Here is a 24,528-nt window from a genome sequence, read left to right on the forward strand (position 1 = left end):
TGATGGTCCAGGAACGGGATGGAATACGACTGCACCATTTTTGTTGACAACCACGACCTCGGGAAGACAACGCCATGACGTGTGTCCGACTGAATCGGACAGAAGTGCGGGAGGGCTGGGCAAGGTCACCAGCCTCACTGTCCCCTCCGGGGGGGTTAAGAAATGATGAAAGAAAAGAAAAAAAGAAATGATGAAGGGCAGTTTCCGAGAACCCAGACTGAGTGAAAGGGACAACTATATAATATTAACAGTGCTGTGAAGGCCGCCCTGGGGAAGCTCACAGATCTCTGATCCACACAGGGGCCGGTGAGGACTCTGAAAGACTTGATGGGTCCTCTCGGGGCGGGCACATGTGGAGGCTCACAAAGAAGTGGTCACTTTCAGATGGGCCCCATAAGGCACAATACTGTTTTTACTTGTCTTTGGCCACTGGTGACAAGAGTGGACTTGTTCTGGGCTTGGGGGGGGGGGGGGGAATGGAGAGTGATAGTGAGGCAAGAAAGGAGAAACAAAGAAAGGAACAACCAATGAAATGTATTTCTTAAAAAAGACACAGAAATTTCAGGAGGGGACAGAGACAAGTGGGGCATGATTGATACTGTTGTGTTAAAACAGATAATAACAGCAAGAATGTGAGATGGATCAACTATGAAAGGCTTGGTTCTTCTCAGTGGCTCAGGGATCCAAAGCAATCCCAACAGACTTTAGACAGAAAATGCCATTCACAGCCAGAAAAAGAACTGAGGAGACTGAATATAAATCAACACATGCTATGTTCACTTCTTTTTTCTGTTTTTTTTCTCTCTCATGGTTTTTCTCTTTTGCTCTGATTTTTCTCTCCCAGCATGATTCATAAAGCAATGCATACTAAAAATATGTGAATTTACTAGAAAAAAAAGACAGATGTATATATTTTTTTGTTGTTGGAGTAATTGGGGTTAGGGTTAGTGACTTGCCCAGGGAAGTGTTAAGTGTCTGAAACCAGATTTGAACTCATGTCCTTCTGACCTCAGGGCTAGGGCTCTATCCACTATGCCATCTAACTGCCCCTCAGCTGTATAATTTTTAAAAACCAAGCTGTAAACATGGTAGATTCACAGTTTCATAGGCAATCCTTTTTCCAACCTTTTTTGTACAGAAATATATCTATGTTGATGACTGCCAAGCCCATAATTTTTTTTTAAAGGAAGCAACTGAGGTTAAGTGACTTGCCCAGGATCACACAGCTAAAAAGTATTAAGTGTCTGAGGCGATTTGAATTCAGGTCTTCCTGACTTCAGGGCTAGTGCTCTGTCCACTGTACCACCTAGCTGCCCCTAAGCCCATAATTTTTAAATAAATAAAATAATTAATTAGGTAGGAGATAAAATGTCAGTACAAGGAAGGAATGTTAAATTAAAAAAAAATTTAAGGAGGCTAAACATACCACAAAGAAATCAAGAGACAGAAAAGAGGCTGAGTGGGCTGCACTCATATAATAAAATTGACAATTCTACCTAAATTGGTCGGCTTGTTCAGTGCCACACCAATCGAACTGCCAAAACGTTATTTTATAGCGCTAGAAAAAAGAACAATAAAATTCATCTAGAAGAACAAAAGGTCAAGAATATCAAGGGAATTAATGAGAAAAAAAGATAAAAGAACAGGATTCATATGTACAAAAATAATTATAACAGTACTTTTTGTTGTAACAAAGAATTGGAAACAAACCACTTGTTCTCTGGGGGATGAAATTCCACCACAACATGGTCCCATGAAAGGGCTGCATCTGAATCCAGGCCCTGCCTTTACTCCTTTGTGTGTTCTTAGGTGAATCATCTGCCCTCCTTACTTTAATAAGGGAGTTAGTATAAATAATCTCTAGGGCCCTCTCCAGTCCTAAGCCTATAATGTTATGATCCTAATTATGCTTTGTATTTTTTCAAGATGAATCACAAAAGAAAGTCACGGGGAAGGAGCAATATTGGCAAACCCAAGAGGACATGTTGGCAAGCCACTTTGGACTAAAATGAACACCAGTGGGGAGGGACTGTTTATATAAGTACTTAGTAGCTGAACCTTCCTTCCCAACCATTTTACTGTGAATTCTGGTCTTATAAGAAATGAAGATGATGAAGACGAAGATGAAGAGAAGAGAAGAGAAGAGAAGAGAAGAGAAGAGAAGAGAAGAGAAGAGAAGAGAAGAGAAGAGAAGAGAAGAGAAGAGAAGAGAAGATTCCCAGATTAAGAAAATCCAGGAACTCAAGTATTGAACTTGTCCCTGTAAGATTCAGTGTTACAGAGTTACAGTCAATGGTGAGTCCTGAAAATAGTATTACAATATGCTATTTCTTGGCAAAAAAGGTAATGGATTTAGGATACAGACTAAGATAGATGTTTTGGATATGGCCACTTTGGGAATTGGAAATTTTTTTTTCTTTTTAAGAGCTTTTTATTTTCAAAATATATGCATAAATAATTTTCAACATTCACCCTTGCAAAACCATGTGTTCCTAATTTTTTCCCCTCCCTTCCCCATCATGGCAAGTAATCCAATATATGTTAAACATGTGCAATTCTTCTATCTATATTTCCACAATTATCGTGCTGCACAAGAAAAATCAGATCAAAAAGGGAAAAAACTAGAAAAAAAAACAAAATGCAAGCAAGCAAAAGAAAAAAAGTGAAAATGCTATGCTGTGATCCACATTCAGTCCCCCCACAGCCCTCTTCTGTATACAGATGGCTCTCTTCATCACAAGACTATTGGAACCGGCCTGAATCACCTCACTGTTGAAAAGAGCCAAGTCCATCACAGTTGATCATCACATTATCTTGTTGTTGCCATGTACAATGATCTCTCGGTTCTACTCACTGCATTCAACATCAGTTAACGTAAGTCTCTCCAGGCTTTTCTGAAAACATCCTGCTGATCATTTCTTACAAAACAATAATAGGGAATTAGAAATTTTTTTAAAAAGTAGATTCAGACTATTAGGACTTTCTTTTTCATTTTCCAGGTCTGTGTAAAAAAAATAGCTTTTTGGTCATGGAAAAAAAAATTTAATTTTAAAAAATCTTTTAAAAGATGAAGAGAGCCATCTACATCCAGAAAGAGGAACACAGGGGCTGAAGGTGGATCACAATATGGTATTTTCACCTCATTGTTGTTTGCTTGCTTTTTTTTTCTTATTTTTTTTACCTTTTTGAACTAATTTTTCTTGTGCATCATGACAATCATGGAAATATGTTTAGAAGAATTGCACATGTTTAACCTATATTGGATTACTTGTGATCTAGGGGAAGGGGATAGGGGAAGGAAGGGAGAAAAATATGGAACACAAGGTTTTACAAAGGTGAATGTTGAAAACTGTTTTTGCATGTATTTTGAAAATAAAAAGTTATTAAAAAAAAAAACAAAGACAATGATTTCACAGTATTTTTATGGTAGTAAAGAATTGGTTCCCGTTGGCTAAGAAATGACATCATTTCTTAGCCAACGGGAACCAATTCTGTTTGTGTGAAGTGGGAAATTACTGCATGGTATAAATCAAGTAAAAAGATTCCAAAGAGGCTGGGTGGGCTGTGCTCATATAAAAATGACAATTCTACCTAAATTGGTCAGCTTGTTCAGTGCTACACCAATCAAACTGCCAAAATGTTATTTTATCACGCTAGAAAAGAGAACAACAAAATTCATCTGGAAGAACAAAAGGTCAAGAATATCAAGGGAATTAATGGAAAAAAAAAAGTACAAAGGACTTCGCAGAACCAGACCTAAAGCTGTTTTGTAAAGCAGCGGTCATCAAAATCATTTGGTACTGGCTAATAAATAAGATTATTAGATAGTGAGATAAGTTAGGTATATATGACATAATAATCAATGACTATAGTAATCTAGTATTTGAAAAATCCAAAGCATGGAAGGTCTTAGGAAGAAAGAGCTAGGGAAAGATACAATGACAACCCTGTAAATAGAAAGAATAAATCACAACTGAACCCTGAAGAATTTTAGTGACCAAGAAACTTGACCCAAGAAAAGAGCTGAGAAAATGGACTGCCCTGCTTTCACTGCACAGGGAGGGGACTTGTAAGGTGGGAAATGTCAAATCTGATCATTGTGTTATATAATTTAATGAAATGCCTTTTTTTGTTCTTTAAAATTGTTTTTCTTATAAGAAATGACACATTGAATTGAATGGGAAATGGATATAGTAAACAATTAATATTAAAAACATAAATCATCATAAGAGAAGGAGGGGACTGATAAGAGTATGGATTAAGGGAGGTGATGATCAGAAGCAAGACACTTTTGAGGATGGACAGAGTGAAAGGAGAGAGAATAGGATAAAAAGGGAAAACGGGATGGAAGGAAATATATAGTAATCGTAACTTAAAAATTTTATGGCAACTTTCTCTGATAAAGGCCTCATTTCTCAAATTTCATTATTTATTTGTTTTCATTTATGCAAATATAAACATTGGCCTTCCTCAAGTATAATTTCCCTCATGCGCCTCTCCACACCCACCTTCCTGGTCGCAGGCCGGGTTTAAGACTTACTTGGTTAATTTGTGGCTTTTCATGGCTACGAGGAATTCCCTGAGGATCTCCGGGCTCTGGTGCCTGCAGGGTGTTTTAGACAGGTACTTCATGGTCTGGAAGGAAGGAAGGGAAAGGCATGAAACAAGGTGGGGAGTCTCCAAACCTGTCCGGCTGCTTTATCAAGAGCATCTGAATCAGCGGGTCCCATCCATCCCCTTGTCTAGCACAGTTGTGCCCTGGCACCAGCCAGGATAACAACATGAGATGCAATGACCTGAGAGGACTCACAGATGGAAAGAGAGCTGGCCAGAAGGCCTGAGGCCTAGAGGGTCACCTGGACCAACCCCCTAATTTATAGAGAAAAAAAAAAAAAAGCAAGTAAACAACAACGAAGGTGAAAATACTATGTTGTGATCCACATTCAGTCCCCATGTTCCTCTTTTTGGATGTAGAGGCTCTCTTCATTTCTTAAAACATTTTTTAAAATTAAATTTTTTTTCCATGACCAAAAAGCTATTTTCTCTCCATTGCACTGATTTTACTGAGAATCCATCGGGCAAAATTTGAACTCAGGTCTTCAGACTTCAGAATCATGGTACCACAATGTGTGCGTAGGTTATGGAATCCTTAGTTTAAGGGTAGAAAGAACTTAAAAGATCACACATTAAACAGGAGCAGACTGAAGCCCAGAGCAGGAAGGGTTTGGCCCAAAATCACAAGGTGGAAAGGAGCAGAGTCAGGATTAGAATCCAGTCCTTTCCAAGGATGGTGATGAGATCTCTCCTCCATTATAATTACATTTCTCTCCAGGGTAACGGCGGGTTCAAGGGCCTCCAATTTTATCTATTTTTCCTGTGCCCGTGATTCTATCCAAGGGGAAACAAACACCCAAATCACGGCACAGCTGGAGGCGCCTTCTTCCCTCCCCCTCTTCCTCCCCACCCCTTCCTCCGCCCCAGGACCCAGCTGGTCTGGGCCCAAGGCACTTTGAACCTGGTTCTTCCTGAGGCCGGCGTAGACTCAAATACTGGATTCTCCCCAAACTGGAACCTGAGGAGGGGGAAGAGAGATGTCCCTCTCTGCGACAGGGGCCCTGCTCACACGCTTCGGGGCCTCGGCAGGCCGCCGGCTCCTTAACACCTGTGTGACCTGGGGTTCATCCTGGAATCTCTCTGGACCCCATCAAAGGCTCCTCCTCTGAAGGAACCAGAGGAAAACTTGGGGGGAAGCCGGTCCCCTCACACTCTCTCCTGGGGCCTCTGAGAAGTTCCCAAATCTCACTTATGGCTCCAGCACCTGGAAGAGGGCCCTGCACACAGTAGGTGCTTAATAACATGCTTCCCGATTGATTGGCGTACATTAAAAATAGGGATATTTCTACAACTGAACCCCCTAAAAATGCTCATGATTCTTCTTAGGGGCATCCCCTAAAACTTGTGGTTATATGAGCTTACTCTGCGTATACTTGTATGTATCCCCAACAGAGAGTCAGCCCTTTGAGGTCAGGGACCATCACTTTTGTGTCTGGATTCTCACTTCCCAGCAGGGTGTTTGACACACAGTAGGTGCTTGATAATTATAGTCCGCTAAGTGGCATATAGTAAACACCCAACTACCCTATAAACTCTATAAACTTTATAAATTAGGCCAATACCTGTATCTTTCAAACTAAACCTTAAATTTCAATCTCTTTGTGAGTAAAAAAAAAAAAAAAATTAATACTGACATAGTATACAAACTTAAATTTTATTAAAATTTTATCTATTGTTTGTGTAGCTTAACACAAAGTAAAGCACTGAAAATGCTTAGATGGACTTTAATCAGTTCCACAAGCACAAAGGTTTGGTCCTGGCCTTACTGTTAATTTTTATTAGACTTACAGTGGGTCCAGCACTGGAATTGAAGCAAGAAAGTCCGAGTTCACCTCTAACCTCTGACATTTGCTTAGCTACGGACCCTGAGCCACTTTCCTCAACTATAAAACAGTAATAAGCCATAACAAGAGGGGATAATAATAGCACCTAACAATAACATTTCCTTTACATTATATTGCTAGTATAAGCAAAATTATATGTTAAATAACATATAATAATAATAATAGCACTCCCAGGATTATGGTGAGAATTCAATGAGGGATTATTTGTAAAGCATTTTTGAAATCTAAAAATACTATTACATAAATTCAAGATGTTATTATCTTTGTTGTTGCAATGATTATTATATTATATATATGCAGTTATTTTGTTATATACATGTTATAATTTGTTACATATGTTACTTATTATTGTTATTATCTTTGGATTACATATAATTATATCAGCTGTTATATCGTGTATTCTTATATTATCATTACTATTATATTATTGTTGTTATGGAGATTACACATGATTTATTGTTATAGAATTCTTGTTGCTCTTGTCACTGTTATATATTGTATATTAATTATATTATCCTCAATGTTACATATTCATATTACCTGTATAACTTGCTATTCCATATGATTATATTATCATCGTTGTTACATTTATATTTTGTAGGATGTGTTTATATAATCGCGTCACATAGTATTTTTATTACATGCCATACAATTATATCGTCAGTGATATTATTATGTAATTGTTGCCGTTGTTATTGTTGTGCAGTTGGATTATAAATATTAGTGAGGATCTTATGATCATGGCTGCTGTTATTGTTGCTATCTGAAATTACACTATTGTTGCTGTTACAGCATTGCAGTGTGCCCACAATTCGGGTCCCAGAAAGCTTCCCTGCCGGTCAGTCCCCTGTGGGGACAATGCCATGCCCCAGAGGAGACTCCATGGGCAGCCCGGCTCCCTTCCCGCTGCTTGCCAGCCCTTCGATTCCGGCTCTCAGCAAAGCCTGCCCCCTTTCGTGACCCCAAAGCATCGGTCAGTCCAGACTTGCCTGGCCCCACCGAAGCTTGGCCAGGGGGAGGGGGAGACAGGCAGGGGATGAAGGAGAAAGGCCGCTTTATCTTCACACCCCGCCCGGCCAGCCCCTCTGCATCTTCCATCATCTCCCGGCTGGCCCCCCCTAGAACACAGGCAGGTTCTCTCTCCAACTTTAACCTCCCCTGCTGTCCAGGTGAGGGAGGAATCCAGGGAGAGAAAGCCATTCCTCGGACTGGGCCTGTGCAGCAGCTGCGGATGTATGGCTTCCCACGCAAGCCCTCCGCTGTTCGGGGGCCAGGCGGGGTCAGGAGGAAACCCGAGACCTTCTCAAGGGACCTCAAAACGGGGCGCAGTGATGGAGAAGTCAGGGACAAAATGGCGCCCCAAGCCCCGTCCCTCACCCCCCATCTCCCTTATTCTAGTCTCCGAGATCACCTGAACTGAACTGGAAGGCATGGAGACAATGGGGCCCCTGAAAAGGCAGCTGAATAAGCTGACACATCTTAATGTAATTAACTAACAAAACACAAGTACACTCCAGGTCGGCGAGTCTACTTCCACCATCTGGAAGACTAGAATTGGGAGAACCCACGTGAACAAAGTGTAACACGTGCCCGTGCACGTATAAACTGCCTCCCTGTTCACCCACCACTTTGTGTCTCAGTTTTTCTGCTGTTAAAATACTTGGCACCTTAAGCATTTCCAGTCCTCAAGCATCCCAACAACTAAGCCTAAAAATTGCTTCTGAGCCAGTGTTGCTGGAACCAACTGTACCCAATAAGCTGATTGTTAAAGTTTTAACAGGAGCATTCGCATCTCAGAAATTGGAAAATGCTAGAAATTAGGGTTTCATTTAGGGTTTTGATGGTCTAGACTTTAAAAAGGAAAAGAGGGAAAAGGGAGGGGAGAGGAAGAAGAGGAACAGGGGAAGGAAGAAGAGGAACAGGAGAAGGGGAAGAGGGGCAGACAGACAGCCGGACAGTGGCGGCCTCACCTCGTACATGATCGTGTTCAGGTTCTGCTGCCCCAAGCTGTGTTTGCTCTTCCCGCTTTCCTTGCGCTGCTCTTTGAGGTCTGTGAGTAGCTGGAATACCTGCATTTGGGGGACAGGAAGGTTTTGAGGGGAAATCTGGGGCCGTGACCCAGCCATGATCTCCCCTGCCCCACAAGAGGTCTTGTCCCACTGCATGTGAACCTCTGGGGTCTCTGAAGAGGAGAGTGCCCTGCAGCTGGGGTCAGGGAGCCCAACCTCCAGCCTGGCCTGGGGCACTGACCGGCAGGCAGAGCCTGGACAAGTGCCTCTGTGTCCTCATCTGTCAAAGGAGAGGGAGGGAATGCCACCACCAAGAATACCCCAAATGGAGCCCTGACACCATGCCCAAACCCCGCAGTCACTGTCAGGATTGCTGTGAATCTGGGATTATCAGCTCTCCATGGGAGGTTCCTCTCCCTCCCTAGGTCTGACTGTACATGGAGAGCTCCACGACAAGGGAGCCCCTCTTGGGTCACTCCCCCTTCAGGCACCCTGGGGAACGTCACCCATAACTCCCCATCTCCCACCCCCAAGATCCCACCCAAGCTCAGCTCATGCCCGATCTTCTTCAGGAAGCCTTTCCTGACTGGATTCAGAACCAAAAGAACCTGTCCACGGCTTAGGAAACACTGGAGAGGGAGAGTCTATCAGTCTCCTCGAGCCTCAGTTTCCCCATCTGTAAAATGACAGCCGGGTCCCTCCAGCTCTAGAGCACACATACTAACGACCTCAGGGGGCTCATCTCTCTCATCCCAAGGTGGCCTGGATGACCCCTGACCTCTAAACCCTCTCCTTCCCAACTACTGTGGCCCAAAGGCAGGGATTGGGCTGAGTGACCTTCAGTCCACCTGAGGTTTCGGACGCCTTTTGGGGATCAGGCGGCCCCAGGGGCCGGGAAGCCTGTCAGATAATCTAACCCAGGGCCAATTACCTCGTAATTGCTGAGCAGGGCAGCATTGGCATCCTTCCTGCAAAGGAAACAGAGAAGTAAATACAATTAGCATCCCAGCAAGAAAAATAAATGGGCCGAGCGCCCCAGGGGGACAGGCATGGAGCAGGGGCAGCAGGGAGGGAGGCAAGCAGAGGCAGGGTCCGAACAGGGCCCCCAGAGGAGGGCGGGCAAGGCCCAACATGGTCAAAGGAGAGAAAGACCAAGGACAAGGACAAGGCCAGGAGCCCAGCCTCCAGGCCAGGAAGAGCCAGCTGGGAATCCAGCCTCCGGACAAGGACAAGGACAAGGACAAGGCCAGGAACGCAGCCTTCAGGCCAGGAAGAGAAGCCTGGAGCCCAGTCTCTGGACAAGGACAAGTTCAAGGCCGGGAGCCCAGCCTCCAGGCCAGGAAGAACTGGGGCCCAATACTCCATCTCTCCAAGCTCTACACAAATCTGACACCCCAAGCCTCAGAGAAGGCGCCAACACCAACTGGTGGAGGGAGTTCTTCCCCTGGAAGGTCTCAAAACCAGTGAAAGCACAGGCGGAGTCTCTGGTCTCTGTCTCCTGTGTCTCCTCAGCCTCATGCCAACTGAAGGACCGGGACTGATGGGTGGAAGGACCAAAAAGAGTCAAACTCTCCCTCCTAAACTGAGGCTCACAAGTAAAGGCCTCATGGGGAGTTTCTTTCCACACACAGAGTGAAGGGGCCCAAGAACCTGGCTAATTCAGGCCTTTGTTTTACAGAGAAGGAAACTGAGTCTACCTAGACTTTTCCAAGGCCACGCAGGTAGTCCGCTTCAGAACAGTGAGAGAGAAGGGCTGCAAAGAGACAAATTCAGGAAAAATGTCCTGATGAGGAGAGCTCGTTTAACTACGCTCGTCCCCTTTTTGATGTCAGGGCTCACTCTCCCTTTGGCAGGCGAGGAGAGCCTGTGGACCCTTCTCAGAATTATTTGTAAAGCCTTCAGAATGGAAGGAAATGCTAAGTATCCAGAAGAGGTCGGTAAAAATAAAGATTTCTTTTTATCCATTCATGGTCATGGACCCCATCCACATGTTCCTCAACAATAGCTATTAAAAAGTGAAATGATGAGGGAGAGAATTTGAAACCCAAAAAATGTTTTAAAAAAAGAATATATGTAATTGGGGGAAAATAAAATAGCAAATTAAATAAATAAAAAGTGGAATCCTTGGCCTTTCCCCTCACTGGAGGCTGGACCTGTTCCAGCTGTTACGGAAGAAATTTGTTTCCAGGCGTCTGTTGGATGAGACAGCTGCTGAACTCCTTTCCATCTCTGAAATGCTGTGATTCTTTTCAAGTGTTGGGATTTCCTGAAGTCCCAAGTTGGGATTTCCTGTAGTCCAAAGTTGGGAAATGTCTGATTCTGTCATACATCTGGGGGAGCATGCGGAAAACGAGTCTGTCACTATCCCTGTCATGTCAAGAGAAAGTATGGAAGGTCCCTGGCACGCTGAGACCCGAGACTAGAACAGGAGCTCCTTGGGGCAGGGAATGTTCCATTTGGGGTTTTGTGTTCCCAGAGCCTAATAATAATGCATGGAAGCTGATAAACACTCGGATAAATGTGAACTGAATGACTCTAAGATAATATTTGTTCTGACTAATGAGCAATGAACTGGACCACACATAGGTCCAGTCCATGGTCTTGGGATTCATCACGGCTGTAGTTCGATCCACCATCCGTACCAGCCCCCACGGTTGCCCCATGGCCTGTGGACCCTAACAACAGGTGGCTGTGGTAATACATCCCTGCTTCAGGAAATCAAAAGCAAGACATACAAAGAACTACCTTCCCCCCAAATGACCTCACTTCTGATTCATCCTTGGAATAGAAAGATGACTTTCCAAAAAAGTCCTCTCTGAACAAAAAGATCTAATTAGTGTCCAGAATGTACATCCATCTCAACCCGAAAACAGCTAACCAGATCCCACCGCTTCTTCTCTTATTAAATAATGTGATTCAATTTCATGGAAAGGCAGGCAGTAATGGACTGAGGACAATCTGTGAGCCCTAAAATACTTCTGAATGATGGCTCTGTTTGAAAATGTCTTCTTCCAGAAGAAAGAAGGTTCCTCCTGCCAGGGGAACCCCAAAATATGTGTATATGTGAACCAAAAAAATACATGTGCGTGTGCGTGTGTGTGTGTGTGTCTGTATTTGTGTGTAACCAAAAAATATATATGTGGAGGGGGGGGGTCTGTATTTGTGTGTAACCAAAATGTGTGTGTGTGTGTGTGTGTGTGTGTGTGTGTGTGTGTATGGGTGTGTGAGTATTTTTGTGTAACCAAAAAAAACTATATGTGTGTGTGTGTGTGTGTGTGTGTGTGTGTATGAGAACCAAAAAAAAATGTGTCTGTGTATGTGTGGACACAAAAAATACGTGTGTGTGTATATATGTGTGTGTGTATACACACACACACACACACACAGAGTTAATCAGTTGCTATCCTTTGTTCTCAAGGAGGACCAAGATGGCATGGCTTTGTTAGTTGAGTTACAATGTATCCGACTGGGGCTGATCAGACCAACCCAAGCTTGGAGCGTTCTGCCACAGGTCGGGCACAAGTAGTCCCTGTGAACATCTGGGGACTTCTCTGTGCACATCCCGCGTTTCCTCTGAGCTCATCCCATCCTGCTTTGCTCTCAGAGCCCAGCACCTTCTCTGAGGAGGGCACGCCACGCTGGGCGGTTCTGGGCTGGCGTCTCTGTATCACACAACCAATCCATATGTGGATATGTACGGATATGTATGTATATATGTATATGCACACACACATTTATACACACACACACACACACGGAAGAAGCTATGCTCCAATGTGGTGCAGTAAATGAGCACAATATTTGGTCCTGGAGGAGCTAGGTTAGAATCCAACCTCAGACACTAACACTTAATTGTCATTCCCCTCAGTTTCTTCCCGTGTGAAGTGAGAGCACTAGAACAGAAGGGCTTCCCAGCTCTAAATCTATAACTATTATAACAATCAGTGTTCATCTGGTACTTTGATGTTTAAAAGCACTTTCCAAGTTATCTCATTTGACCCTTACTACAACCCTAGGTGGTAGATATTATTAATATCCAGCCCCTTTTACAGATGAGACAGACAGAAGTTCAATGACTTTCCTACTCCAACATTATCCACTACACTGCCCAAATCTATGATCTCAAAGACGATTTTTTCCCATTTCCCCTCTGATGATGTGTGGCTCACAGAACTCTCTGGGAAAACATGAACTTTATGTACATTATATCATATGTTTCTTGATGTTACAGTTAACCTATTTTTCAGGTGAATAAACTGAGTCTTAAAAAGGATAAATGGTTTGCCTACAGCCATGGAGAGTCTGAGGATGGATTTGAACCCCAGATTACAAGTCCAGCACTTCCACCACAAGCCATTTTCTTCTGGGCCACATCAAGATCAATCCTGCTGGGCTCAAAAGGATTGATATCTTTACTGGATCTAATTAACAGGAAGCTGAAATTATGTTTTCAGCCTCATTTCCCCAGGGTGGGAGCAAAGAAAGAGAAGAGCTAGGGGCAGTCAGGTGGTGCAGTGCATAGAGCACCAGCCCTGAAGTCAAGAGGACCCGAGTTCAAATCTGCTCTCAGACACTTAACACTTCCTGGCTGTGTGATCCTGGACAAGTCACTTAATCTCAATTGCCTCATGGAAAAAAGAGAGAGAGAGAGAGAGAGAAGCACTTGATGGTGGGGTGGGCTCTGGGTGTTTCTAGATGATAAAGGACAGATGCTTTGGTCCATATATGTCAGTGGCAGTCCATAAATAAATGAGGTATTTATTACGCTCACATACAAGTTCTGTATATGAGATACAGAGTGGATAACCTTGGAGAGGAAGCGATTTATAACTGGACATAAAAGGAGAATAGAGAGCAAGAGACCAGTGTTGGAAGAAATCTAAGCTGCGGGAGGATGCAGGGAGAGGATGATGGTCAACAGAGACAAAGGAGGAAAAGGGACCACGAAAGGCTCCTTCGTCACTGAACGAGGATTTATCAGAACGCACCTTGCCCCGTAGGACAGCCAGGTGGCGCCATAGCGCACAGAGCATCTGTTTTGGATCCAGACTGCTCCTCCTGAGAGAAAAGCCTCAGTTACCGCTCGCCTCAGTTTCCCCAATTGTCAAACGAGCGGGAGAAGGACATGGCGAGCTATTCCAGTATCTCCACCAGGAAACGGGGTCACCAGGAATCGGACACAACTGAAAGGACTGAACCAACAGCCTGTGAACCACTGGCCCGATCCCAGATTTCTGTCTGTCGAGCTCTGGGACTGACACACTTATCAGTGCTCACTGACCAAGACCCTAGATCTTGCAGATAACCTCACATCCAGTCCAACTTCACCCCCCAATCCACAAAAACACTTTAGAGAAAGGAAACTGAGGCCGCCCGATTTAAGCGATTGGTTCCATCCATTAACAAGCATATTTGTTGTGTCCTTGGAAAGAGAAACAGTGTCTGCTCTCAAGGAATCTACAAAGTGTCAAAGCATACAAAGTATACAGATTTATATCTTCCGTACACACACAGGATACATATAAAATAAAAACATAGTTAGGGAGGGTGGGCACCAGCATGAGGGGATCAGGAAAAAAAAAAAAAAACTTTCTTTTAGAAAGAAGTGTTTGAGAAGTTACCTTGAAAGAGCAGAAATCTCGGGGGGAGGGGGTGACGTGGGGCAGGGGAGAACAAAGGGTATTCTAATTCCAGAGATGACCAGTGCAGAGACTCAAGGAGTGGAGAGAAGCCGGTCTGGCTGGACCAACATGCGCAAAGCGAGATAACTTATAATGAGGATGGGGAAAACAGGAAGGTCAAAGGTTCCAAAAGTCTTTAAAAGTCAAAGACAGGAGTTTCTCTTTGATCCTGGAGGCAAGAGGAAACTTGGGGGGTTACTGAGTATGAGAGAAAGGAAAACCACAGGCTACAGTGGAGAGATCCAGGTGAGAGATGAGGAAGGGCTGAACAAAGGTGATGGCAAGGAGGATGAAAGAGATGCTGTGGAAGTGGGAAGCCCAGGTGTGAGGACTGATTGGAGAGAGGGCCACCCAGGAGAACTCTGAGGTGATGATCCGAGTATGCCAGAAGGACAGCGGTACCTTCCACAGAAATGGGGAAATGGAGGAGAGAATGAGGTTTCTGGGGAATGATAAAGACAAAGACTTGGGTTTTAGACAGCTGGATATGTGATGGTGCAGGGGCATCCGGTTTGAAATGTCTAAGAGTGGAGCTCAGAGAGAGATTTCTTAGGAGGTATGGAGAGAAAGAAAGACAGACAGATGAATAAGACTGTCAGACGGATGACTGGATGGACAGATGGATAGATGAAATGTACATGGATAAAAAATGGATGAATGAATAGAAATAGATGGATGAAAAGATAGATAGATAGATAAATAGATACAGATAGATGAATAAAAATATAGAGAGATGGATGGATGGATAGATATAGATAGATAGATAGAAAAAAATGATAAACAGAAAGGCAGAAAGATAGATTGATTGATCTGAGAATCATTGCCATGATTATTAAACCCATGGAATTAAACCCAGGTCACCAAGCAAGAAGAAAAGGAGAGCCAGGAAAGGGCCTTGGTTGACACTAATCATTATGGGCCATGACATACAGGATGAACCTGCAAAGGAGATTGAATAGGATTGAACAGAAGGGTAAAAAAAAGAACCAAGGGACCTGAGCCAAAAAAAAAAAAAATCTAGACTAGAGGAGAATCTAGGGAGAGGGGGTCCTTAGATGCTGGGAAGATTGAAAGTTACACGGTCTCAATGTCAGAAGCAAGATGTGTAACCAGGTCCTCAGATTCCAGCCAGGCAGTACAGTGGATAGAACACCCTGCTTGGAGTCAGGAAAGCCTGAGTTCAAATCCAGCCTCAGATTGTGTGACTCTGGACAAGTCACTTCACTGTTTGCTTCAGTTTCTTCATTTGTAAAATAAGTAGTAGGAGGAAATGGCCAACCACTCCAGTAAATTTGCCAAGAAAACCCCAAATGGGGTCTGAAAACTACTAAACAATAACAAAAAAAATGGTAATTCAGGGAGCATGGAGTATTTCCTCCTGAATTACTGTTTCCCCATAGTATCAAGAAACAATAACAAAATACTGAGTAGCTAAGTGGGCATCAAATCAACAAGGAAAAGACTGAACAAACTCTGAGCTACAGATATAATGGAATATTATTGCACCTGAAGAAACAATGGGAAATTCAGAGAAGTGTGCGAAGATGTGCATGAAGGGAAACAGAAACCAGGAAAAGAACATCCACTGTATCTGAAGGCTGAGTAACCAATAGGTTGAAACTTGGAGAGGGGAAGAGCCGAAGCATCTGCTTTCTTAAGGTAGAGAGGTAGTCGAGAGATGGGGGGAACAGGTACAGAATATGGCATACGCTGTCAGACAGTCACTGTGCTAGTCGGTCTTTACTTGTTTGTTTGTTTTTCCCCTTGTTTCAAGGGAGAGCTAAATGGTGGGAACTGGGAAGACATTTGAAAAAGAAGACACACAAACAGATGCCCTAGGCTTAAGTGACTGTGTTCCTAATGGTGACTCACCATGGCTTGAATAATAAAGAGTCCATCTGAGAAGACTTCCTGGAAGAGGAGACTCTTTAACTCAAGCACATCACAAATTTGCATTCTCTTCCTCCTCCCTAGGTGTTGCCTCAACAGACCTTCTGGAGGTAGTTCAGGAGAAAGGCACAACCGACAGTGTCAGTGAATCACTCTGAGCCTCAGTTTCTTCCCCTGTAAAGCAGGGAGAAGCTTGACCCACAGCTACCTCAAAAGAGTGCTGCCTACTATGAGATTATAGAGTTAATTCCATTTTAAAGGCACTTTACGCCTATCTACGCCAGATCTATTCAGATCTATACCCATACAAACTGTTAGGATAGATAAATTATTCCCATTTTACAGATAAGTAAACTAAGACAGAAACCAAATTGCTTGCCCAGGGCCACAAAAGTGATGGGGGAACATGGGGGAAATCTAGCCACATCACTCATCTAACAAAATATATCGTCAAACTAGACTCAAGGCCTGAGTTCAAACTCCAACTTAATGTATACTAACTATGTGACCCTCAGCAATCATTAAACAAACTCTTTGGGGCTCACCTGCTGACATAGAATGAGAGGAGTGGGCTGTGTCCCAACTAGCCTAATCCATGGTCATGTGACATCCCTGACTGGAGGAGGCCAGCCACCCCTGTTCTAAAGCCCCAAGTTGAGAACCCCTAAGAGGGAAGAACTCCTCCTTCTCCTACCCCTTGTGGGCTCAACCCCTAGGAAGCAACAGTCCCTGCTCACTTCACTAATTTCACAATCAGTCCACAATCATCTCACAAAGTTGTGAAATAAGTCAGAACAGGAATATTTTTACTCACATGGAAAAATAAACCCCTGACCGTGGCCTTGAAATCTGACCGCCACCTGGTACCAACACCAAGGACTAATGATGGGGACCAGGGAGGGTCCAACCTCATGGGTGGGTCCAAGACAGGAAAAGATCCCGGAAATGGGAGAAGGGAAAGCCAAACCCCAGCTCGCCTAACCCAGCCCGGGCTTGCTTCCCAGAACTGCATTCTCTGGGCACCTCCTTAAGAAACCCAGCCACCAACACTCAAGGCTTCAGTCTCCCTGGTACCGGACAAGGGTGTTGAGAAAATGCCAAAACTGAGTGAAAATGGAAACAAAAATCCCCTAGTTTCCCCAGATGTGTCACTTTGTTCATTCTCTAACTGGGCAGGGCTTTGGGCTTTTCTGGAGCTGCCTGTAGAGCCAGATTTCCAAAAAGCCACTGGCCAGGGAGAAGACACCAGCATCAAAGATTCAAAGTTGGAAGAGGCTTTAGAGGACATCGAATCTGTCTCATTTCAGAGGGGGAAACTGAGGCCCAGGGAAGTTAGGTGACTTGTGCCATCCAGCTGGTAAGCATATGAGTGAGGCAAACAAACCAAAACTCAACTCACTCCACCCAAGAAGTCCTTCCTCCTAGAGACTTTGTCTCTAGGTCTAGAGACCTAGAAAGACTTGGACATCCCTTTCTCTTTCTTACTAAATGAGATAAGAATCCATCTACTTAAGGAGCTTATTTACTAATATGCCCCACATCTCTGGGGGGAAAAAAGGGTTCAGATTCATTGAGATCAAAGTATGTTTTCATGTGTGGGGATCTCTGGTTTCACTGAAGTGGGCCCTTGATCCCAAAGGTGCCCAAGCCTTGTCACCCCATGCATCTCCTGTAAATGAAGCCCCACACAGCCTGGGGCCTTCTTGCCTCTCATGGACATCCGTTTTGCACCATGGGCTAGGGGCTGCCTAGGAGATGGCCAGTCACCTCAAACTCAACAGGCACAAAACCAAACTCACCCCCAAAAAATCTTCTCCTCTCCAACTTCTCTGTTCCTTCTCCTCCGTCCTTCTAGTTGCTTTGATATCCAAAAAGAATTCCCCTTCTCCCTCAACCCTCATATGAAATCAGTTGTCAAATAACACTGAAAGTAAGAATTTTGATCAAAGCAATGATCACCCATGATCACACCAGATACTAAAACACACAACCGACCTCTTGACGGAGGTGACGGACACAGACTGCAGACTGATACACATTTCTTGGACAGAATCCATATGGGCAATTTGTTTTGCATGACAATACCTATTTATTACACAGGTTTGTTTTTTTTTTTCCAATGGAGGAGAGAAATGGAAGGGAAAAATACATTTCTGCCATTTTTAAGATTAAATTTTAAAATATACATCCTATATCACACAGTAACAGCGATATTGTATTATGATCCAACTGTGAATGACATTAGTTCTTCTCAGCAACACAATGATCCAAGACAACTGCAAAGGACTCATGGTGAAAAATACTGTCTACCTGGAGAAAGAACTGATGGAGTTTGAATGCAGATTGGAGCATACTTTTCCACAACATGGTGAATATGGAAATGCTTTGCATGACTCCCCATGTCTATATCAAACTCCTTGCCTATTCTGTAAGGATGAATGTTGAAATGATCCATGTATATATTTGGAAAATAATTTAATTACTCCTTTTTTGCTGAGGCAATTGGGGTTAAATGACTTGCCCAGGGTTACCCGGCTAGGAAATGTTGAAGTGTCTGAGATCACATTTGAACACAGGTCCTCCTGAATTCAGGACTGGTGCTCTATTTACTGCACCACCTAGCTGCCCCTAAAAAGCTTTAAGAAAAAAGAGATTAAAAAAAAAAAGAACCTATTCCCACAGGACTGGAGAACATCCATATTGTCCTGCATTCACGGGCCTGTCAGGGGAAACCTCTAAGGTCCTGAAAATGATTATACTGAAATCCATCTTTCCAATTTGCAAACAGCATTCCTCACTCTGAAAGTAATTAATGGAACCTCTACTGGATCTCTAAAACTTGCCCCTAGGCCTACTTTGTTCAACTCCAACAATTCACAATTTAGAGACCAAGACAGAAAAATTCTGTTAAAACAATTTTAAAGTCTTTGTACAAACAAAACCAATGCTGGTAAAATTAGAAGAGAAGCAAATAAATGGGAGGTAGGGAGGAACCTCTGTAGTATGTTTCTCTGAAAAAAGTCTCATTTCTAAGATATAAAGAGTACTGAATCTCAAAGTTCCAAGAACACAAGCCATGCCTAAATTGATAAAGAGAAATAAAAGGAAATGAACTGGATGTTTTCAGTTCAAGAAATCCAAGAGGAGGAAAAAAAGCTCTAAATCACTAATCATTACAGAAATCAAATTAAAACAATTTCTGTTGACCTTAATCCACTGGAGATGGAAATGGCAAACCATTCCAGTATTAATAGGACAATATGATTCACACAACAACACATGAACAATACTCATCCAATGGGGGGAGGGAGGGAGGAAGAGGAGGAGGAGAAGAATAAGAAAATAAGAAACAGAAGGGGCTGAGAAAGAACAGATACATTAATACATTATCTATATCACAGTGAATCATCCAGCCTTTCTGGAAAGCAGTTTGGAGTTATGCCCAAAAAGTTGTTAAATTGTACGTACCTTTTAACCCAAAGAAACTACTACTAGCTCTATTCAAAGAAACCAGAGAGATCTGATTTTTCTTGCGCAGCATGATAAATATGGAAATACGTATAGAATTGTACGTGTTTAACATATATCGGATTATATGTTGTCTAGGGGAAAGGATGGAGGGGAGGGAGAAAAATATGGAACACAAAGTTTTGCAAGGATGAATGTTGAAAACTATTTTGCATACATTTTAAAAACAAAAAGCTTTTATGAAAGAAAGAAAGAAAGAAAGAAAGAAAGAAAGAAAGAAAGAAAGAAAGAAAGAAATCAAAGAGAGAGAGAGAAGGCCCATATGTACAAAACTATTTATAGCAGCTAATTTTGTGGTGGCGAAGAACTGGAACCTGAAGGGGTGGGGGGTTGAACAAGTGTATATGAATGTGATGAAATAAGAAATGAAGCAGGGTGTGGTTCCAAAAATCAGCAGTAATTAAGACAGTGAAATGAACTGAATCATTTCACAACAAAAATATGGCCAAAATGGCCCAGTTCTCAAGGTTCAGCAGCTCTCAGAATCGGGACCCCAGACGGATCTCAGTTTCAGGGGGCTCTGCGGGGAACCTGCTCCCCACTTCCTGAACTCCAGAGCGCAGACTGAGCCATCCACGGTTAGTGTGTATTCCCAGGATGAGAATGTTTGGAACAAAGGCTCTGTTCTGTTCTTTCTCCTCCAGAGCAGAGGAAAGATTTGGGGTAATTGAAAAATAACGAGGAAGTTTGGTCTCTATCAGCCCTTTGATGCTGGGTCCATTAACTAGTGCTTGCTGATGGACGGATTTTAGGATGAGTTAAGTGAAGCTCCACAGGGGAGTGTCAGGTCAAGGCCGGAGGCCACAGGGAGCCCGAGTGCTCAGTGCTCCGGACCCGAAGGCATGACCCGGGCAGGTCGGCAGCCACTGCGGAAGCCCACCCCCGCCCCACCCCCACCCCAGCTCTGAGGATTATATGAAAAGGCCGAGAAAAGGCGCCTGGAGGCCAATGTCCGAGTTGGGGGGGGGCCGCTGGGAGAGCGCGCCGGGCCTTTCCCGGCTGTTCACGCGCCCTGCTCCCGCCCTCACCGCCGCGGCCACGCGGGAACGAAAACACGGACGCCCCTCCCCCTTTCCCCCCCCCCCGGGTCCGTCTCTGGCACTTAGCTCGGCGCGGGGCACATAGTAGGAGCTTAAACGCCTACAAATGCGCGCGCCCGAAGTCCAGACATGCGCGCGCGCGCACGCACAAACGCACGTGTGCACCCACACGCACGCCCAGACACCCGGACACCTCCCGGCCAGGGCCTTCCTCTCATCCCCCGCGCGCGGGGCTGCCACTCACACTTCCATCGCGGATCCTCCTCCTCCTCCTCCTCCTCCTCCTCGCTCTCCCGCGGCTCCGGAATCCGGGTTCTACGCCGAACTGTAGGCCGCGGAGCCCGGCGGGGGGCAGGGCCTCGGCCTTACGTCCGACGCGCGCGCGCGCACCGCCTGGGCCGGACGCACGCCGTGCGCTCGCTGCTGGGGCGGGGGCGGGGACGGGGGGGCGGGGGCGGGGACGGGGGGGCGGGGTCCGGGAGGGAGCGCGCCCTGGGCCCTCGCCGTGGCCGCGGGTCCGCAGACCTGGCTCCCCGCGGGCCGGCACGGCCTCGCTCTGACGTACCCTCCCCCCCCCCCCAAGCTGGATCGTTCTTGTCCCATCGTTACCGCCAGCCCTAGATGCCCATTGGGCTTGGCACAGGCTGTCAATCAATCAATCAATCAATCAATCAAGTTTCCGCCCAGCCAGGCGCCGATTGTTGTTTGCGCTCCTTCTTCAAAGGGCCCTCTGACGTCCGGGAATGACGTCATCCCACGCAAGTGGCAGTCCCCGGCCTCGCTCCCTGCTTCGGGGCCAGATCCCCGGCACTCGAGGCCGGATCCCCCGCACTCGAGGCCGGATCCCCCGCACTCGAGGCCGGATCCCCCGCACTCGAGGCCGGATCCCCCGCACTCGAGGCCGGGCCCCCCGCACTCGAGGCCGGATCCCCCGCACTCGAGGCCGGGCCCCCCGCACTCGAGGCCGGATCCCCCGCACTCGAGGCCGGACCCCCCGCACTCGAGGCCGGATCCCCCGCATTCGAGGCCAGATCCCCCGCACTCGAGGCCAGATCCCCCGCATTCGAGGCCAGACCCCCCGCACTCGAGGCCGGACCCCCCGCACTCGAGGCCAGATCCCCCGCATTCGAGGCCGGACCCCCCGCACTCGAGGCCGGATCCCCCGCATTCGCGGTGTGATTACCCAGTGCTGAGCGCTTTGTAAATATCTGATCTTCCCGACTACCCCCGCGAGAGCTGCTGTCACCCCGTGGGATGGGAAAAGCCGCAGATAAAGGCGCTGCGACGCGGGTCTTGCGCGGCCTTAATCCTTGAAAGGCTGTTGCCTCAGTTCAGGCTAGATAAGAAACGGAGGCAGAGGATGTCCAAAGGCAAAACGCAGTTTGAGAGGGGTAAACTCGGGGCTTCTGGCCAAAACGGAAGCAATCAGCGAGTGTACTCACATCGGGACCTCGACAATGACAAGAAAAGGCAAAACTTACTCAGTGCTTACTGGTGGACTGAGCTTCCCATTCTGGTACTTTGCACCAGTGCGGGCGGGGGTGGGGACAGGAGGTACTTAATTACAATTTTTCAGTCAATCCAGTTATTAAGCGCCTAGTTTCTTCCGGGGGGTCGGTACCAAGGCAAAGAAGGAAAGCATCCCTGCTCTTAATGATTTAATTGATTAAACAATTCATGCTACAAGGTAGCAGTTAATTTGATCCAGAAGATATTGACTTGCATGAGCTGAGATAGGGGGGTAGACTTGGATTTTAAACTCAATCTTCCCCTGTTTGGGGTCAGAAAGTCATCCTATTGAAGGACCAATCAAATAAATATGCCCCGTGTCTGCCTTGGTTGTCTCACTCTTTGTGGTTTTCTCAATAGAAAACTCTCGGAATTTTATATCAACTTATAGAAGTCGATACATGTCTCTTCCTCATTGTCTATGACTATATGTGACCAACCATGGGGTGGCTTTTAAAGTACTAAGTGTTTGATGAATAAATGGAAGATCTTTTTTATGTTTATCTCTGCCTTTTGAGGATAAGTCTGGATTTACTTGGATAAGCACAAAAGTTGTTCCAGAATGGTTTTCTGCACATTTGCTTTCTTAGATGAAGAATCTGTGATTTAATCAGTGGGAGGAATCAACACAGAAGTGATTGAAAAATCATTCTGGAGAGTATTTGAAACTATACCCAAAGTGTCACTCCTGGGCCTGTATCCCCAAAAGATCATCAAAGAGAGAAAAAAGGGCTCGTGTGTGCAAAAATAGCAGCTCTTTTCGTAGTGGCCTGGAACTGGAAACTGAGTGGATGCCCATTGGTTGGAGAATGGCTGAACAAGTTATGGTATATGAATGTAATGGAATAGTATTGTTCTATAAGAAAAGCTTGGAAAGACTTAAGAGGAGGGGTGTGAAATTGTGTTGCCTTTCATCTGTAAAGAAAGGAGATTCCAGTCTCAGGCCCTCCTGGGAAGCATATCTCCTCAGACTCCAGAGAGTCTGTGAGAACATATCCTCCTGGCTGGGTCATTTCTAAGGCAAATCACCTCCACTGATAGCCGGCTCTCCATTCAAATTCAGGCTGAAAAAGCCTTCAAAGTGATTTCATTTGGGAGATCCTAGTCTAATCAACTCAAACTGCCCCAATCCCATGCCCCCCTCCCCTACTCACTGAGATCTGCTCATATACTAAGTTTCTGTTTACTCATTTCTTTTCAGAATGTCCAAAGCAGGACTGTGCCTTGACCCTTGGTGTAACTGCCTGTCAGATCCCCGCCCGATGAGAAGACATTCTCTTCTCAGTGCCAGCCTCCATTTCCCTAATAGGACTTTGCCACTATGAAGTCAGTCTCTTAGCGAAGCTGTCTTCTCATCCAACAATAAACTTCCATTTTTGCCCCCTAAAATTCTTCAGATTTGGGAATTCTTTCACAAAGAACCTGCGCGTCCAACCAAAAGGGGATTTCCACAGCTCTCCGACTGCCACTAGAACCCCATCACTCACATGATTTGATGCTGAGTGAAATGAGCAGAATGAGGAGAATGTTGCATTTAGTAAGAGCAAGATTATGTGATGATCAACTGTGACGAACTTGACTCTTCTCAACAATGCAGAGATTCAAGGCAGTTTCAATAAATTTGGGATGGAAAAAGCCATCCACATCCAGAAAGAGAACTGTGGAGATGAAATGCAGATCGAAGCATAGAATTTCCACCTTTTTTTGTTTGCTTGGTTTTTTTCTTTCTTGTGGTTGTTTTCCCCTTTTGGTCTGATTTTTCTTGCACAACATGATAAATATGGAAATATATTTTAACAGATTGTACATATTTAACCTATATCCTATTGCTTGTTGACTTGGAGAGGAGAAGGTAAGGGAAGGAGGGAAGAAAATTTGGAATACAAAATCTTATATAAATAAATGTTGATAACTATCTTTAACATGTACCTGGAAAAATAAAATATTATTGAAAAAAAGAAAAATGATTGAATCCTAGGGAGCAGATTGAGGCATAGGGAAATGAGATAGCTTACCCTGAGTTCCATAGATTTATAATGGAAGGGAAGTAATATCTACTCATATCCAACTCCTCACTTCAAAAGTTTCAGGCTTTTCCACCATATTGATCCAGCTGATAAGGCACCATTTGAAACTAGGTCTTTCATTTTCTAACTCCAACACTGGATCTGCAATGCAACTTCTTTCTGCCTACTTAAGTAGAATTTAGGAAAAATTAATAATTGCTAATACTTAGGTTATATATTAAATATATAGATTATCTTATTATATATACTTTATGTATATTATTTCACTTGATGGGGAGGAGGAGGTACTATTGCTACCTCCATTTTACAGTGAGTAAAACTGATCCTGAATATAATGAGTCTTTTTATTAATGGTTCAGTATCATTATCAGACTACGCCTAGTGGA

At 44.6% G+C, this 24,528-nt stretch overlaps 1 protein-coding gene across 2 annotated transcripts in view; it reads right to left on the minus strand.

Annotated features, from left to right (window-relative positions):
• Nucleotides 1–20,994, minus strand: part of CRCP (CGRP receptor component) — a 37,995-nt gene extending 17,001 nt beyond the window's left edge. Inside the window, exons 1-4 of one of the 2 annotated variants that reach the window (XM_031967888.1) lie at nt 20,851–20,994; nt 9,399–9,435; nt 8,429–8,527; nt 4,541–4,635 (exon numbers count right to left, since the gene is read on the minus strand). In XM_031967888.1, the coding sequence (XP_031823748.1) occupies nt 4,541–4,635; nt 8,429–8,527; nt 9,399–9,435; nt 20,851–20,858 (239 nt within the window). In that variant the 5' untranslated portion in view covers nt 20,859–20,994. Of the gene's footprint in view, nt 1–4,540; nt 4,636–8,428; nt 8,528–9,398; nt 9,436–16,852; nt 16,872–20,850 lie in introns of those variants that run through there. The other variant, XM_023503673.2, reaches the window with a different exon arrangement.
• Nucleotides 20,995–24,528: the final 3,534 nt, after the last annotated feature.

This window comes from Sarcophilus harrisii, chromosome 4, assembly GCF_902635505.1.
Source record: "Sarcophilus harrisii chromosome 4, mSarHar1.11, whole genome shotgun sequence".
In the NCBI taxonomy this organism is placed as follows: Eukaryota; Metazoa; Chordata; class Mammalia; order Dasyuromorphia; family Dasyuridae; genus Sarcophilus; species Sarcophilus harrisii.